The sequence below is a fragment of the Lynx rufus genome, unplaced genomic scaffold (genome assembly GCF_022079265.1).
Source record: "Lynx rufus isolate CCGP_SWC_20201006 ecotype Redwood Valley unplaced genomic scaffold, mLynRuf1.p SCAF_14, whole genome shotgun sequence".
NCBI classification, from domain to species: Eukaryota; Metazoa; Chordata; class Mammalia; order Carnivora; family Felidae; genus Lynx; species Lynx rufus.
In genome coordinates, this window is record NW_025814828.1 from 15,729,728 (window position 1) to 15,744,898 (window position 15,171).

The 15,171-nt window shown below is 46.9% G+C and overlaps 1 protein-coding gene across 3 annotated transcripts in view; it reads right to left on the reverse strand.

Annotated features, from left to right (window-relative positions):
* The window catches only part of SH3KBP1 (SH3 domain containing kinase binding protein 1), a 334,904-nt gene that overhangs the window by 243,772 nt on the left and 75,961 nt on the right, over positions 1-15,171 (reverse strand). Inside the window, exon 1 of one of the 3 annotated variants that reach the window (XM_047075976.1) lies at positions 3,854-3,996. The exons of the other annotated variants lie outside the window; for them this stretch is intronic. Within the exon in view, the coding sequence (XP_046931932.1) occupies positions 3,854-3,916 (63 nt within the window). The 5' untranslated portion in view covers positions 3,917-3,996. Of the gene's footprint in view, positions 1-3,853; positions 3,997-15,171 lie in introns of those variants that run through there. 3 annotated transcript variants of the gene reach the window in all.

Sequence of the window (15,171 nt, forward strand, 5' to 3'; positions counted from 1 at the left end):
AAAGAAAGAAAGAGAAGGAAAAAGAAAGCCTCCAAGAAACACTGGGTACACCGACAAATAATACACGGATTTGGAAGCCAGAGAGATCTAAGTTCTGATCCTAGTTCCTTACAACCTACCTAACCTCTGTGAGCCTCACTGCACCATCTCTAAAATGCAGGCAATGTCATCTTCTCCCTGGACTTGGTATAAGGTGTCAATAGGCTGGCAAACAGCCAACCACAGGACACTAATTAGACACTGCCCCCACCCCCTGCAACCATTTCTGTGGTGCCCTGGCCTGGGCTCTTTACCTGTAGGATGTTTAAAGGAAATGTGCAAAGGGGGCGGGACAAAGGTTGAGCCTCCATGACATGACCCCTTTGAGCCCCTCGGGAGAACAAAAGTGTGAACATTTGAGAGCAACAGGGCAGGGAGAAGCTATTGGTCGGCACACTGGGTGATAAACCATCCAGCTTTGGATTCTGACCAGAGGGAAAACCCCTTTCCAAGATAGGAGGGTTTTCCCATTATTCTTGGCAGGAGGTGGGGAAAGGCAGAAGGGGAGGAAGGCCTCCGTAAAGAAATAAGTATTTGTTTTAAGCAAATCACTTTGAAGACAGGTGGTTTTCATTTTGAGAACAAAAATGATGCTTAAAACAGAGGGTGACTCCAGATAGCAGCCACCAGCTTGCCAGGAGAGGGAAATGGGGCCTCGAGGTCTGGAGTGCTCCCAAAGTGCCAGAGCAGTGATGGAGGCAGAGGGGCAGGGGGCGGGGGCGGGGGGGGGGGGGTCCGGCACAGATAAGATGGGACCATCTTTATCAGCTTGCGGGCACAAACTACTCAGCAGTCACTCACGATATTAATCATCTAAAACCTCTATTCATTTAAGAAACAGTTGTTGAACATGAGCACATAATTGTGTTGAGAACTGAATTAGGGGCTTCGGGATACAGTGGAATAACAAAGACAAGGCCTCTGCCAGCATGGGGGCCAACACTCCAGTGGGGGACACATCAAGTGCCAAGTAAATCAATGACTTGTAAATCAACCAGGGATTTATAGCCTGTGATACAAGTGCTCTGCAAGAAATAGATATGGTGATGCGTCAGGAAGGGAGAAAGGAAACTTAAGATGGAGGAAGTCCCTTAAGATAAGATGGCCCAGGGTTGGGGGGGGGTGCCTGGGTGGCTCAGTTGGTTAAGTGTCCGACTGTTGATTTTGGCTCAGGTCACGATCTCAGGGTTCATGAGATTGAGCCCCACGATGGGCTCCGTGCTGACAGCACAGAGCCTGCTTGGGATTCTGTCTCTCCCTCTCTCTTTGCCCCTCCCCCACTCTGTCTGTCTCTCTCTCTCTCAAAATAAATAAATAAACATTTTTTTTAAAAGATAAGATGGGGTTGGCTAGATGGCTCAGTCGGTTAAGCGTCCGGCTTCACCTCAGGTCAGGATCTCACAGTCTGTGAGTCGAGCCCCACGTCAGGCTCTGTGCTGACAGCTCAGAGCCTGGAGCCTGCTTTGGATTCTGTGTCTCCCTCTCTCTCCCTGCCCTCTCCCACTCCTGTCTCTGTCTCTCAAAAATAAATAAACATTAAAAAATTTTTCAAAAGGTAAGATGGCACAGGGCCTTCTCCAAGTAACATCTTAAAGATGAGCAAGCCTGGGCCCAGCGGCAGGAGAGGCCCCGGCAGGGGCTGGGGCAGCCAGGGCACTGGTGTGGTGGAAGGTAGTGGCCAAGTGTGAGGGTGATGGCAATGAAGCTGGAGAGGGAGGCGTGTGCCAGGCTACACAAGGCACAGCCGGGCATGGGGAAGAAAGTGGATTTCAATGAAGACCCACAGAGAGCTACTGAAGGCTGGAACACTGTGATACAGGATTTTGATGCTGGTTAAGATAAGAAGTACTCTTTTATCTTCGCCCATGAAACAAAGTGTACAGATGATACAATGTCTCCAAAAACACTGATAAAAGTTAGCCCTGCCTTAGAGCTCGTGGACAGTTGTTGAGGAGGCTTGCCAGCTAGAGGCGAACAATTTTAGCCTAAATAGGAGACGAAATACAAGGAATTCAAGTACAGAAAGGGGTGGGAGAACTTGTGACTGAGAAGAAAACACTCTTATTAGCAATTAACTCACAGTTAGCAAATATAAAGCACATGGTAAAGCTAATTTAACAAGACAGGCTCTAGAAAGTCCCCCAAACCGGGGCACCTGGGTGGCTCAGTCGGTTAAGTGTCCGACTTCAGCTGAGGTCATGATCTTGCAGTTTATGAGTTCGAGCCCCATGTCGGGCTTTGTGCCGACAGCTCGGAGCCTGGAGCCTGCTTTGGATTCTGTGTCTCCCTCTGTCTGCTCCTCCCCCGCTCATGCTCTCTCTCTCTCTCTCTCTCTCTCTCTCTCTCTCTCTCTCTCTCTCTCTCTCAGAAATAAAGAAACTTTAAACAAAAAAACAAAAAGAAAAGTCCCCAACACACGCACATAAGGGTGGAAGGCAATTGGGAACGGACTGATGTGCTCGCAGCTTGCCTAAATCCATGAACAGGTTCACTGAAATAACCAGATGGAGTGTCACCATGACAGTGTCCTACGCCTACTCCTGAATCAGAAATCAGACGAACTGCTAAGCAGCTTTCTTTGAGATTTGAGTTTTCTGTTTCTTCTCCCTTGTACCAGCTGAATATAGGTATTCATAACTTGGAAACTCAAAGCTGAACGGGAAATGGCTCTTCTGAATTATCACTGTCCCCCCAGGATTCATCACACGGCCTCCTGACTTGGGTCCCCCGTCCCCATGATCCTGAACTCAAATGCATCTCTGAGACACAGCATGACCCACTCACACCTTCTCCCCGAGACCTCCTTGTTCTAGGGGGTCCCCTGGACCAGGCTAAAAGGGCAACCTCTAGGGCCCTGGTCTTGAGCAAGGCTGACGCCAAGATCAAATTTATGACACCAAGCAAGAGAATGTGGGAGGCCACGAAGGCTGCCCCCGAAAGAAGCCAGGAGAGCAACACGGGTGGCACGCCCCACAGCCCAGCACACTGCTCGCACGGATGGTACAATATCCCACTAAGGAAGGAGAAGGGGTACGAAGGGCAAAAACACACCACTTAGCAAGTGCCCGCCAAGCGCTGGCTACTTTCACGTCCATTACTTCCAACCACCCCGCGACGCCGTGAGGTGCGGTGATAGCGCTTTGCAGATGGGAAGAGTATCTGCTGGCAGCCCAAAGCTCCAGTTAGCAGAGGGAGGATCTGAGCTTTGCCTGCCACCTCGACTGGCATCTAGCAACAAACTGTGCTCTGAACAGATCTCAAGCTGACTTTCCGTCCGGCCTTCGATCTCACTCTTCTCTCCTTCCCACCGCAGGGAAGCTGCATTCCACACCTGGCTTTATCCCAGGCTTGCAAACCTGCCAGCTGCCTCAGAAACGTTACCTGCTCCCCGCCCTTGATAGGGAAACTTACCTGATGAAAGGGATGTCTGCGGGGCAGGGGCACGGGGAGGCTTGGCTGGCTGGGGTGTCCCCTGGACAAAACTCTTCGATCACAGTCGGGAGAAGGGAAGAGCCCTCACACCAGAGGACAGGGCTGTCCAAAATCTTTGTAGATGACACTACTAAAGGGGATCAGCCAAAAGCCACTTCTGTCACAGGAGCGCCCCAAGAAAGACATTCCCTTCTGCCACAAATAAGAAAACTGTGACCCAGATCTGAGCGGGAAAACAGTGTTGCTCACCATCTCTCTGGAAGGACTGAGCTGGGACCAAATTCCCCATCATGCCTCCCTCCCGGCCTAAGAAGTAGCGGGGCACCAGGCTCCAAAAGATGCAGGCATAATAGCAATCAAACCAGATGTACGTCCTACTTACAGTCTCAGACGCGTCTGCAGCACCCGGGGCTTTGGCTGCAGAAAGCTCCATTCTGTGGAGCATCAAGTGGTGATTTCGGGCTGACTGCGTCTGAACTCTGGGCAGGAGTATGCTCCGTGCTCGCCGAGAACTGCGAGTCTCTCTGATTCACTTGGCAGCAGAATTATTCTAAGCATCCTGTCCCGTACCCAACCCGCCTGCCCCTCCCACTACACATTCACGCTGGGTGGTGGTTTTTTTTTTTTTTTTTAATTCTCTGCACTAATTTCTGTCACAAATCAAGGGAAACTCATTTTTCAAAATTAACCCAATCTCTGGCGCTTCAGAGCATGGAACCTTTATGACTGAGGAGGAGGAAGAGGAAGAAGTTGTAACATCGGAGAGAAGAGAGTGGGAGAGCCGCAAAGTCTGCAGTAACAGCAAAATGGAGATTATTCGAGACAGCTGAAACACTCCACCCAGCCTCCAGGAGGGGACATGCACGGGAAACAAAGGGCATATGGTGTTTGCTTTCTTCAACATCCGTTCTCACCATTAAAGAGCTGCGCCAGCAAACGCTCATTACTTACATGAGGGCAAACCTCACTCCAAAACAGACTTGAAAATACAGCTCATAATCAAATAAGTTACTTGCAAATCAGAGGCCTACCTTGAATTTTTTTTATTACATCTAAAGCAAAATTTAATAAAGTGCAAGTAACTGGCAGAATGTCTACTGGGCTTAGTGAAGCGTGAATTATACTTGAAACAAAGTCAATTTTTGTTAATTTCAAGTTCACAGAGTAACTCAAATACTGACACATTCAGGACAGGATTTCATTTTTTCCCCCAAGGAGAGATTCCAAGGGGCTAACCTAATAACCAGATAAGAATGATTTCCCTACTATTTACTACTAGTCATGTATTCAAACATTTCTATCCTAAAGCAAACAGGTTTTTCTAATGAGGCTTAAATCACTTATTTCCCACATAAGTTAATGTTACCACCATTTCCACTATCGCCCACACTATGACACTGTCCAAAGGTCAACTCCAGTGCACCGCCCGACCAAATCTGCACGACCTCCCGAAGTGGTGAGATCTGAATTGAGGACGCTTTTCACAGACATCAAGCTAGGGGCAGCTTCAAACTCGGTACTAACCAGCTGAGGCGGCTCCCTTCCTCCTCCCCCTGCAGAGCCAACTATTGGCCACAGGTACCTACCCATCCCCCATCAAGCCCACTCCCCGGCTCCAGAGGGCAGACTAATTAACTCTAAGCCAATCATTGGTTCCGGGTGGGCAACAGGAGCTAAGTTCACCCAATCAGACTGCAGGAAAGGACTCCTCCTACATGCCCGCCCTGAACAAGGAAGCAGAGGGCCCCACAGCCAGTGGATGCCATCCTACGTCTGCCTGACAACCACGAAGAAACCAGCCCTTGGGTGAAGCTTCTGGCAGCACGACCCATGGAGGAGCGACAGGAAGAACACAGGTCTCGGATGTCCCCCTGAGCAGGTGAACACACTACCCTTGGGGTCCATCCGACCTGTAGCCTGAAAATTATGTGAGATAACATACATCACTGCTGATAGGAACAGGCTGAGCAATACCTAGGAAGCCAAGAGCAAGAGTCTGTAATCTGGCAAAGAGACCCCTTGAAGTTAATAATACACTCACAGAAGACATTCCCTTCAACGCTAAAGAAAAAGGAGAAATTACAAAGAAGAGTTGTTAACTGCCGAGGGCTGGGCTTTGAAGTGGGGAGTAACAGCACAGGGGCACAAGGTCTCTTTGGGGCGGGAAGGACATGTTCAAAAATTAGATCATGGTGATAATTACACAACCCTAAATATGCTGAAAGCCACTGAACTGTACAGTATGCAAGTTAGATCTCAATGAAGCTATTTTTGAAATAAGCTACATGGGAGCAGATGCTCGTTCAGAAGTCACCTGTTAAACTCTGCCTCCATCCACATCTGACGGCAACATGCCTCTGCTTAAAATGGCTCCTTTGATGCTTCCTGATCACCTCTGGGGTCCAAATTCCTTACAGAGGTGCACAGTGCCTCTCACGTCCCAACTTCACTCCACCCCAACCCCCGCCTCTACTTCCCATTTTACTCACTGGCAAGGCTTTCTTCCAGATATTTATCAAACCGCTTCCCCTGCAGGCCTCAGTTCATACATCCTCGGTCACTCTCACCATCCTCTTCACCTGATCTATCCCTTCCTCCCCTGCCCCAGCCTCTAAGCTTCCCCTCCCTTTGGGCTCCTTTGGCATACTAAGTGCACACCAGGGAGGGTTAGAAAAGTGCTTCTGGGTCTGTCTCGCCCACCAGGCTATGCCCTAGAGCCTTGCCTTTTGCAACAGAGAGGGTTTGAGCAGACAAAAGCAAAGCGCTCAGTGTGGTCAGCGCTATGGGGTTTCTTTCAGGGTTCCATTTACACGGTGTGGGTGCCTGTGTCCCTTCCCAGGCCTGAAGTCACCGTAGGAAGCCAGGTGTGGGTGAGAGCCAGGTCCCTTGGAATCTGTCTCTAGTTCTCCCACGCTCAACTTTTTTTTTTCTCATCATGGCGTTTCCCTTATTATTATTTTTTTAACCCTTAGACAAGGTAAGGAGCTGGCGTAAAGAATATTACAAATGCAACAAGGATGGGAAACACTTGGTTTTGAAGAAAGGGATTTTTAAAAAGGGACACAATAGACTGAGGAACACTGGATGATCATCTCCACCTGTGTCTTATCTTCCTACATGATCTCAGGGGAAAAGATTACTAAGATTTAAGAAATGTTAAAAATCCAGTTGCTGGGGGCGCCTGGGTGGCTCAGTCGGTTAAGCGTCTGACTTCAGCTCAGGTCATGATCTCGCAGTCCGTGAGTTCAAACCCCGCGTCGGGCCCTGTGCTGACAGCTCGGAGCCTGGAGCCTGTTTCCGATTCTGTGTCTCCCTCTCTCTCTGCCCCTCCTCCGCTCATGCTCTCTCTCTCTCTCACTCTCAAAAATGAATGTTAAAAAAATTTTTTTTTAAATTCAGTTGCTGGAGTGTTTCAGTTATCAAAAAAAAAAAGAAAAAGTCATACCGGAAAGGGGTGACCCACAGAACCCCACTGTGGAATTGGTGCTTCATTACAACAAAGACATCACCCAGCCCTCTCCCTAGCTTGTCCGGCCCGGCTCTCCGAACACCACGAGCAATGAAACCCCAAACCCAGGAGCAGAGGAAAGTGCTGAAATAACACTTTAAATCGTCGCGATGGTAATTTCAACTCCTACCTCATAATCATGGCTCCTCTTTTCCATATTTGGGCCCTAGCTCCCCTGGACGCACTCTGGGAACCTCCACAGACATTATCTAATGCTGAGCAGGTCAGCAAACTAACCATTAAGCCCTCTCTCTTCTCCGCACTCTCTGATTTCAGCCAGTCTGGACACAATCATAAAGAACTCGGCAATTCCCTTCCAAGGGGAATGGCTGTCAAGATTTCTCCTGTAGTTTAGGTCAAACAGGAAGCTCTTAGGATGTCACAGAGTTTGTCAATCTGATTCCTACAGTAAAGTTTTCAAAGCTGTCATTACCCTTCCCCTCACCCCGGCCAAAAAAAGACAAAGCTGACAGATTTATTATCAAACCACTTCATTAGCTAACCACCACCCCCCCCCCCCCGCCATATCTTCGTAACATCAGCCCTGGGGACTCCCATTCATTCCATTTGGGGTGGGCTGGGAATCTATGTTGTCCAAACTCACTCAGGTGATTCAGATGAGCAGCACAGCCTTGACACGGAGGGCTGAGGCGAAAAGGGCTGGCTACATCCTTGCTACTAAAAGTACAGTCCCCCGGCAGCTTGTTAGACCACAATCTCAGTCTCCCTACACCCGCCAGCCCCCAGCCCAGACCCCCTGAATCCGAATCTGCATTTTAACAAGATCTGCCCACATACACCCCGCCCTCAGCCTGGGACTCCTGGGCAATGTTAAAGTTTGAGGAGCCTGGGCTTCAGAATCTCCTGGGCTGTGTTTTGTTTCACCTTCACAAGAGGGAGAAGAAGCAGTGGGAGGTCAGCGTCAGAATTCACATTGCAAAATTTTTCAGTATCTTCCTGATGAACAACAGGGCCAAATCCTGCTCGCTCCCTCCCCACCCTCCCAGAAACTATGAGTAGTCAGATTAAATGTAAAGAGAGTCAAAGACTAGACATGGCCTGTTTTTTCAATTAAAGCAATGCATTTTTCCATTTGTGCTGGCAGCATCGACACTTGCATTACTGCGCATGCTTAAAGCTACCGGCCACATTCGACTCGCGGACTGTCAAAGCAGCAGAACCTGCAGTCTCCGATATTAAAGTGCTTTACATGGAACCAAAGCATTCCAGGATAAATAATTCTTGGAACTAATGAGAACTACTAATTGCATCCAGTCTTAAAAATCAATATACTTCAAGAAACTTTTTAAAAATTTATATGCTTATTTCCCTTCTTCAAGTAACATCATAAGGCATTCACAGGAAGTGGTGGTTCCAATTGAACGTGGCTGCATGTTAAAAAAAAAAAAATCTCTGTGGCTGCATATCAAAAAAAAAAAATCTCACAGAGCCTAACACCCAGCTCAGCGAAGATTCCCAGCAAGTTCTCAGAACCTGATAGATATGGGTACCCCTCATGCTAATCACAGTTTGCTTTGTTGTTGCTGTTTTAACGTAGCCAAGGCCACCCAGATATCCTGTACCCTAGTATAATCAGGAGTGAAAGAGCACTTGAACTCTGGAGTTAAATGGCCCCATAGGCTCAAATCCAGGTCTGGCACTGATTAGCTGTGCTCCTCTGGGCTAACAGTTACTTAACGTCTCTGGTCCATGGGAAGTGCTGTACAAAAGTTTGCTGTTTTTCTCATCCAGCATGTCATACCACATGAATGGTACAGATAATAGAACTATGCACACAGTGGGTGCTCAGTTATTACAACTGGTCAGAGAAAACTCCACCCTGATTACATTTCCTTTAACGACTGTTTCATTACTGAACACCAGCAACCTTTTCATGTGTCAAGAGAGGTGCTCGTGGGAAAGTTCTTTCCTTTCCTCTAATGGCAAAAACCAGAAACCAAACGATATCGTCACCTTCTTCATCCAGCGCGAAGTTCTCTCTCTCCAATCATGTACTTGTTAAGGTTTAGTTTTATTATGACTTATTTATTCTCAAACAATAAGCATTATTATAGAAAAAAACAAAAAGCATTTGAGCAGGTGAGAGTTGCCGTCTTTGTACATAACAGTAGACTGATACCAGTTATGTAACGGTTACTGAGATCACAAATGTTGATTTCCAGAATGTTCTCAGTAGACGAGTGCCAGACAATATTGCCTTCATGGTATTATTATTATTATTATTATTATTATATAGTTACATATGTAGTAGACAGCAGAGGGAATTGGGAGGTTTAACTATTTGCCCATTTTCATCTGTTTTGAAGCGCTCATAACAAATGACCAAATGATATAGATGGTTCACCACGTATTTATTGAATCCATTTCCGTACGCAGTTTCGCCAGCCAATGCTTTAACATCAACTGACTTAGCATAAGAATGAAGCAACTGTATCCAGTCTACCTTCATCACTGTCTCTATTTTTGAAGAATACCCATCCTTTCAAGGTCTTACACATCTTTCCGGTCCATCACACACAGGCTACTGGCGTTCCAACGCCAAGGTTGACCTTTAACAGATCTGCAGTCTTCATCTCTGGGCCTCAGTTTTTCCATCTGTGACATAGGAATAATCACTCCCTGGGGTGGGGGATGGGGGTAAGAATTAGTGGAGTTAATGCACATTCTCTACAACTACGAAGAGGAGTAAATAATACACTTTTAGAGGCGCCTGGGTGGCGCAGTCGGTTAAGCGTCCGACTTCGGCCAGGTCACGATCTCGCGGTCCGTGAGTTCGAGCCCCGCGTCGGGCTCTGGGCTGATGGCTCAGAGCCTGGAGCCTGTTTCCGATTCTGTGTCTCCCTCTCTCTGACCCTCCCCCGTTCATGCTCTGTCTCTCTCTGTCCCAAAAATAAATAAACGTTGAAAAAAAAAAATTTAAAAAAAAAATAATAATACACTTTTACTGGATAAATAACGAGGCCTTGACTCACAACAGCAAATTCATGTTCCTTTTCACTCTGTGCCAGGTCCTGAAGTGGTTACAAGAAAGGTTATTATAGACTCTCCTTGCCCCCAAAATGAGGAGAAAGAAGAGTAATTTCTGTATGTGTTTAAAGAGAAGAAGAATGTGAACAGGAGAGAACCCACCCACTAATTCCTCCCTAGGTTAGCCCTGACAGTGACACAGCTGCAGGGGTTGCTCTCACCAGCAACATTCCCATAACACTGTTACCTTCCAGAGCGCTAATATACTGAGGGGCTCCAAGCTTGTCCATGCCTCAGGGCCTTTGCACTTGCTGTTCTCTACTTAAATGGCACCTAGTAATGGCAGGAGCTTTCTAATCATTCAGGCGTGAGCTGCAATTTCACCTCCCCCAAGAGGCCTTTTCTGATGACTCTAGGTGAAACAGCCTACACGCTCCACCAATCAGTCACTCTATCCTTTTCCCCTCCTATATTTCTTTGTTGCATATTTCACTCTCCGTAATTATTTTTTTTTTTTGCTTGTCTGCAGTTATGCTCTCTCTCCCCTGTTAGAATGTACACTCTCTAAGAGTACAGATCTTGTTAAGTCCATTCCTAAAATGGCCCATGGCACATAAAGGACACTCAGTGGACTGAGGCAGGTAATGTATGGGTATATAGTTTGATAGTTCAGCAGCTGTGTCGTATCTGTGTTAGGTTCTGATGACTGTTTTGTCTCTTCAGAATGCTTTTTCTTGCCTTTTGGCATGTCTTGTGATTTGGGACCGAAAGCCAGACATTTTGTATAGGGCAGTGGACACTGAGGCAAATGAGACCTCAGTGTGGGGATTTATGTTAAGCTAGCCAGAAGTTGGGCCATGTTGAGGTCGGTGGTTCCTACAGACATGAGAAACTTCAAATTCCTCTAGTGATCTTTTTTGTCCCCCCTCTTGGCTCTGGGGCTTCCCTTTGTGCTGCTGCCCAGAAAGAGCCTGTCTCCTGCAGTTCTCCCTGCTACAATCCACTGTTGTTATTCCCGGAGGCTTGTTAGTGTGCTGTGGGGGTGGGGTGGAGGGGTTGCGAATATTCTAAGCCCCCATCTTTGGAGTGCACTGCAGACCTGTGTCTGGTGTTAGCCTTCACAAGCGCTTCTGCCTCTCCTCCAAGAATAGAGCTCCCCCTCTCCCTTCCCCCAGCTGCAGTGGGCATCCCCCAGCATTCTCAGTCTACAGCCTTGTGGCCCTTCTCCCTGAAGATTAAGACTTTTTTTGAGGTGAGGTGGGGGGCTGGCCTGGATGGAATTCCTTTCCCCCAGCTGCAATGGTATTTCACTGGTGCTCTCACACCCCACCCTTCCCCTGCAGACTAAGCCTTTCGTTCCTTAAAGGAGAAAAGTCTGAGTGGGTCTCTCAGTGGTCCTGAGCCAGCACCTGCAACCCGCTCCCTGAGTTTTCTTCAGTTTGTCCCCAGTCTTCCCTGCGAGAGCAAGGTGGGATTCCTGGAGGAAAAGCCTGCAAAACAATAGGCCACCTTCCCACTCCTCTGCTGCCCCCAGGAGCTTCACACTCTCAAGCTAGTCTGCACTCAACCTCCAGCAGTTTGTCAAATTTTTAGCTTGATCTTTCTACCTACTTCCGTAGTGTCTGGTGGCTTCTGCCTCTGGGAAGTAAATGCTCAGGCCTCAGGTCTCGGAAAGTGCTTCTTCTCTCCAGATTTTTAAATTTTTTTTTTTTTTTTTTTTCAACGTTTATTTATTTTTGGGACAGAGAGAGACAGAGCATGAACGGGGGAGGGGCAGAGAGAGAGGGAGACACAGAATCGGAAACAGGCTCCAGGCTCCGAGCCATCAGCCCAGAGCCTGACGCGGGGCTCGAACTCACGGACCGCGAGATCGTGACCTGGCTGAAGTCGGACGCTTAACCGACTGCGCCACCCAGGCGCCCCTTCTCTCCAGATTTTTAAATGGCTATTTGCTCTGCAGACTCAGTTCTCTTGTCAATTTCCAATCTGTCCAGATTTTTCCTCGTAAGCGTGGGAGACACATCTCTGCAGCTCTCTACATCTCTGAGCTGAAACTAGAAGTCCATTTATTGATTTTTTTCAAAGCATCAGAAGGATGACAAAACGGGAACATTTGATAAAATAGGTGGTGGGTAGGGAGATGTTTATATTTTCATGCTCTTCTATATTTTACTAGAAATTTCAAAATACAAAATCAACATGTGGGTGGCCATGGTGGAAAATGGTTCTATAATATAAATAGACTGAGATGCGTACACAGCACTTGATTCTTGTTCAATAATTTACAGAGACCACCTGAATTAAAAAAAAAAAAAAACAACCAACAGTGTTTGTGGCAACACTTCCAAAACTGTTCTGGAAAAAAAAAATAATAGGGGCGCCTGGGTGGCGCAGTCGGTTAAGCGTCCGACTTCAGCCAGGTCACGATCTCGCGGTCCGTGAGTTCGAGCCCCGCGTCGGGCTCTGGGCTGATGGCTCAGAGCCTGGAGCCTGTTTCCGATTCTGTGTCTGCCTCTCTCTCTGCCCCTCCCCTGTTCATGCTCTGTCTCTCTCTGTCCCAAAAATAAATAAACGTTGAAAAAAAAAAAAAAAGGAAAAAAAAAATAATAAATCACCCCAGTACACCACGGATTTTCAGTGTTGAAGCAGTGAAAGAAGAAACTCAAGTAGAAGAATTAATGTCCTCAAAGAGAACAATTTGTTTGTGCGGGTTTATAAATCCAAGTATATGACAATATTACACGTTAATCGATTCACTGTCCTTTAAACTGATATCCAACCATTATTATTAACATTCATGGAAGTGTGAGGTCATTGATGCATGCACCGGCAGACCACAGGTCATTCGGCAGCACCTTTTTACTTAAATAATTCACTATCTTAAATAATGGCAAATAAATTCCATGCTACAAAACAAATGAACCATTAATGACTCCAAAACTTCAGATTAATCTTAAGGATAGTACATTAAATTCAATTAAACCAGATGAATATTTAACATGTTCCTTCTCTGTACTTAAGACCATTCTAACCCCTCTGGGGAAAAAAAAATGGGCAGACCTGGATAACTTACTGGTATCTGCCATCACCACAGACACAGCGATGGGTTACAGGGCTGAGAGGAACTTGTGTGAGCACGTGGTCTGAGAATGGCAGATGCATGCCCCAGGCCAACACTGGCCCTACAGTGAGTTTCATTAGCAAAGAGAGTGACTTTGGATTATCTGTATGCTCTAATATTCACATGTACATTTCAATTAAAAGGAAGAAAGAATACAGTTTTTAGTAAAGGGGATGGATCTGCATTTGGCCTTCGTTACAACAAATGAAGACAAGCCTAAGTTTGTAACAGGAATGAAATGGGATGGCCCCACCAATGATGAACCTGTAGCTTTAATTATCACGTGTGGCTCTGGGAGACGCAACCCCAGGTGGAAGTGCAATCGGGGTGACCAGTCAGACAGCTAAATAGCATACTTCCCCCGCCTCAGAACCGCCACTTGTCAACTGCTGCTATGTTGTTTCAAGGGCTGTTTACAAATCAGCTACCTCCCTGCACTGCACCGGACCTGAAATTAGATTTCATATCCAGCTGGAGGGCTGGGGACTGCGTTCAGCTTCAAGTTGGCAGCACCTTAGACCTGACTGTCATCTTAAAATATCTGTTAATGGAAACCATTCAAACTCAAGTTTTTAAATAAAAGGAAGAACAAAATTGAATAAAAAATATCAGAGGCTAAAAAAGAAGTAAGGTGTGTGGATTTTTTAACCACCAATGACAGGAGAAGCTCTCACTATAATTACATGGATTATATGTACCGAGACATCATCTGTCATGTGATATTTTGAACCAAATAACAGAGCGGTCCGTGAGAAAAATATATATCAATAAGCACAAAGAAGCGATTTCTCAATACGTGAAACCACACAAACCTGACATGCTCCATATTCAAATGTGGACCCAAGTTCGTATCATGTGCCACCAGAGCCCAAAGTCATAATTACTCATTTAACACAGAACAGCTGAAACTACGTTCATAATGCAGATGTATTTTTTAATAGGTTGGCAATTATTGCGGTTTCAAGATTTGAAGAGAAAAAGGTTGTGCACACACTCATGATTTTGCAGCTGAGAGAAACAGTTAAAGACTGAACTATGAATATAAGGCAAGCTGTTACACAGCAGTTACAGAATGACAGCAGTAAACCTGATTCCTTTTCCGTCTGCGGCCCTGAAGGCCCCAGTATTACGGTGTGACTACAGTCTTAGCAGTTTTAACTCGATAACACTGTGGGTTTAAACAGTTATCATGTACCTTTTGCCCATAATCTGCCAACCTATTGATTTGGATGTCGTTTCTTTACCGTGAGCCGTATGTGGTCAGAAAGCAAGCCCCGTGTGACCGAAGGCTTGGGTATCTGCCGTCACATTGCAGACGAGATACTGTCGAAACATACACAGCCTTCCTAAGAAGATATTCGCGTTTTAACACTTAAGTCAATGCCAATTGTGGTTTATTATAATCATGACTAAAATATGCATCTATAGTAAATATTTCAAAGGCAATTTTAATCTATTTTTTCTCCCACAATGTGCAAAAACAGTCCCTTTTTGGTTTTCAGCTGGGCCTGCTCTACTGCTACGAGCTATATCTCCCATCTCGACCATGGCCTCGTTTTACAGCCAGGAAAATGACATCCCTGCCGAGGAGCTGTGCTGCTTCCTCAGAAGAGAAAGGTTCCGTGTGAGAGGACAGCGCAGCCGGGGGGTCCCCACACGGCCCCGGAAGTGAGCAGGGCCCGAGCGCACACCCCCCCCCCCCCCCGCCATGGCTGCCCCAGGCCTTCGAGGAGAGCCCAGTTCCCGTGGCCCTTCCTTCGAGGTCTCCAGCTGGGACCACCAGCCTCAAGAAAGCCAGGGCAGGCCATGGACAGCCGTGGACAGCCGTGGACAGCCGTGGACAGCCCCTCCGCTTACAAATGAGGCAAGCCCACTGTTTTCCACCCAGACTCCCAGACACAGGGTATGGACTTCGTTGGTTTTCTTGAAAAAGACCTGGTGGTCCCAGAGGAAGTATGACAACAAATGAAATGCTCTTTCCCTCGTGACAAGAAAAACAGGCAGCAAAGAGCTAAAATGGGCTGACCTCAAGCACCTCATTCCACAAATAGCTAAACGTGTATGTGTGTGTGGCTTTTGTGTT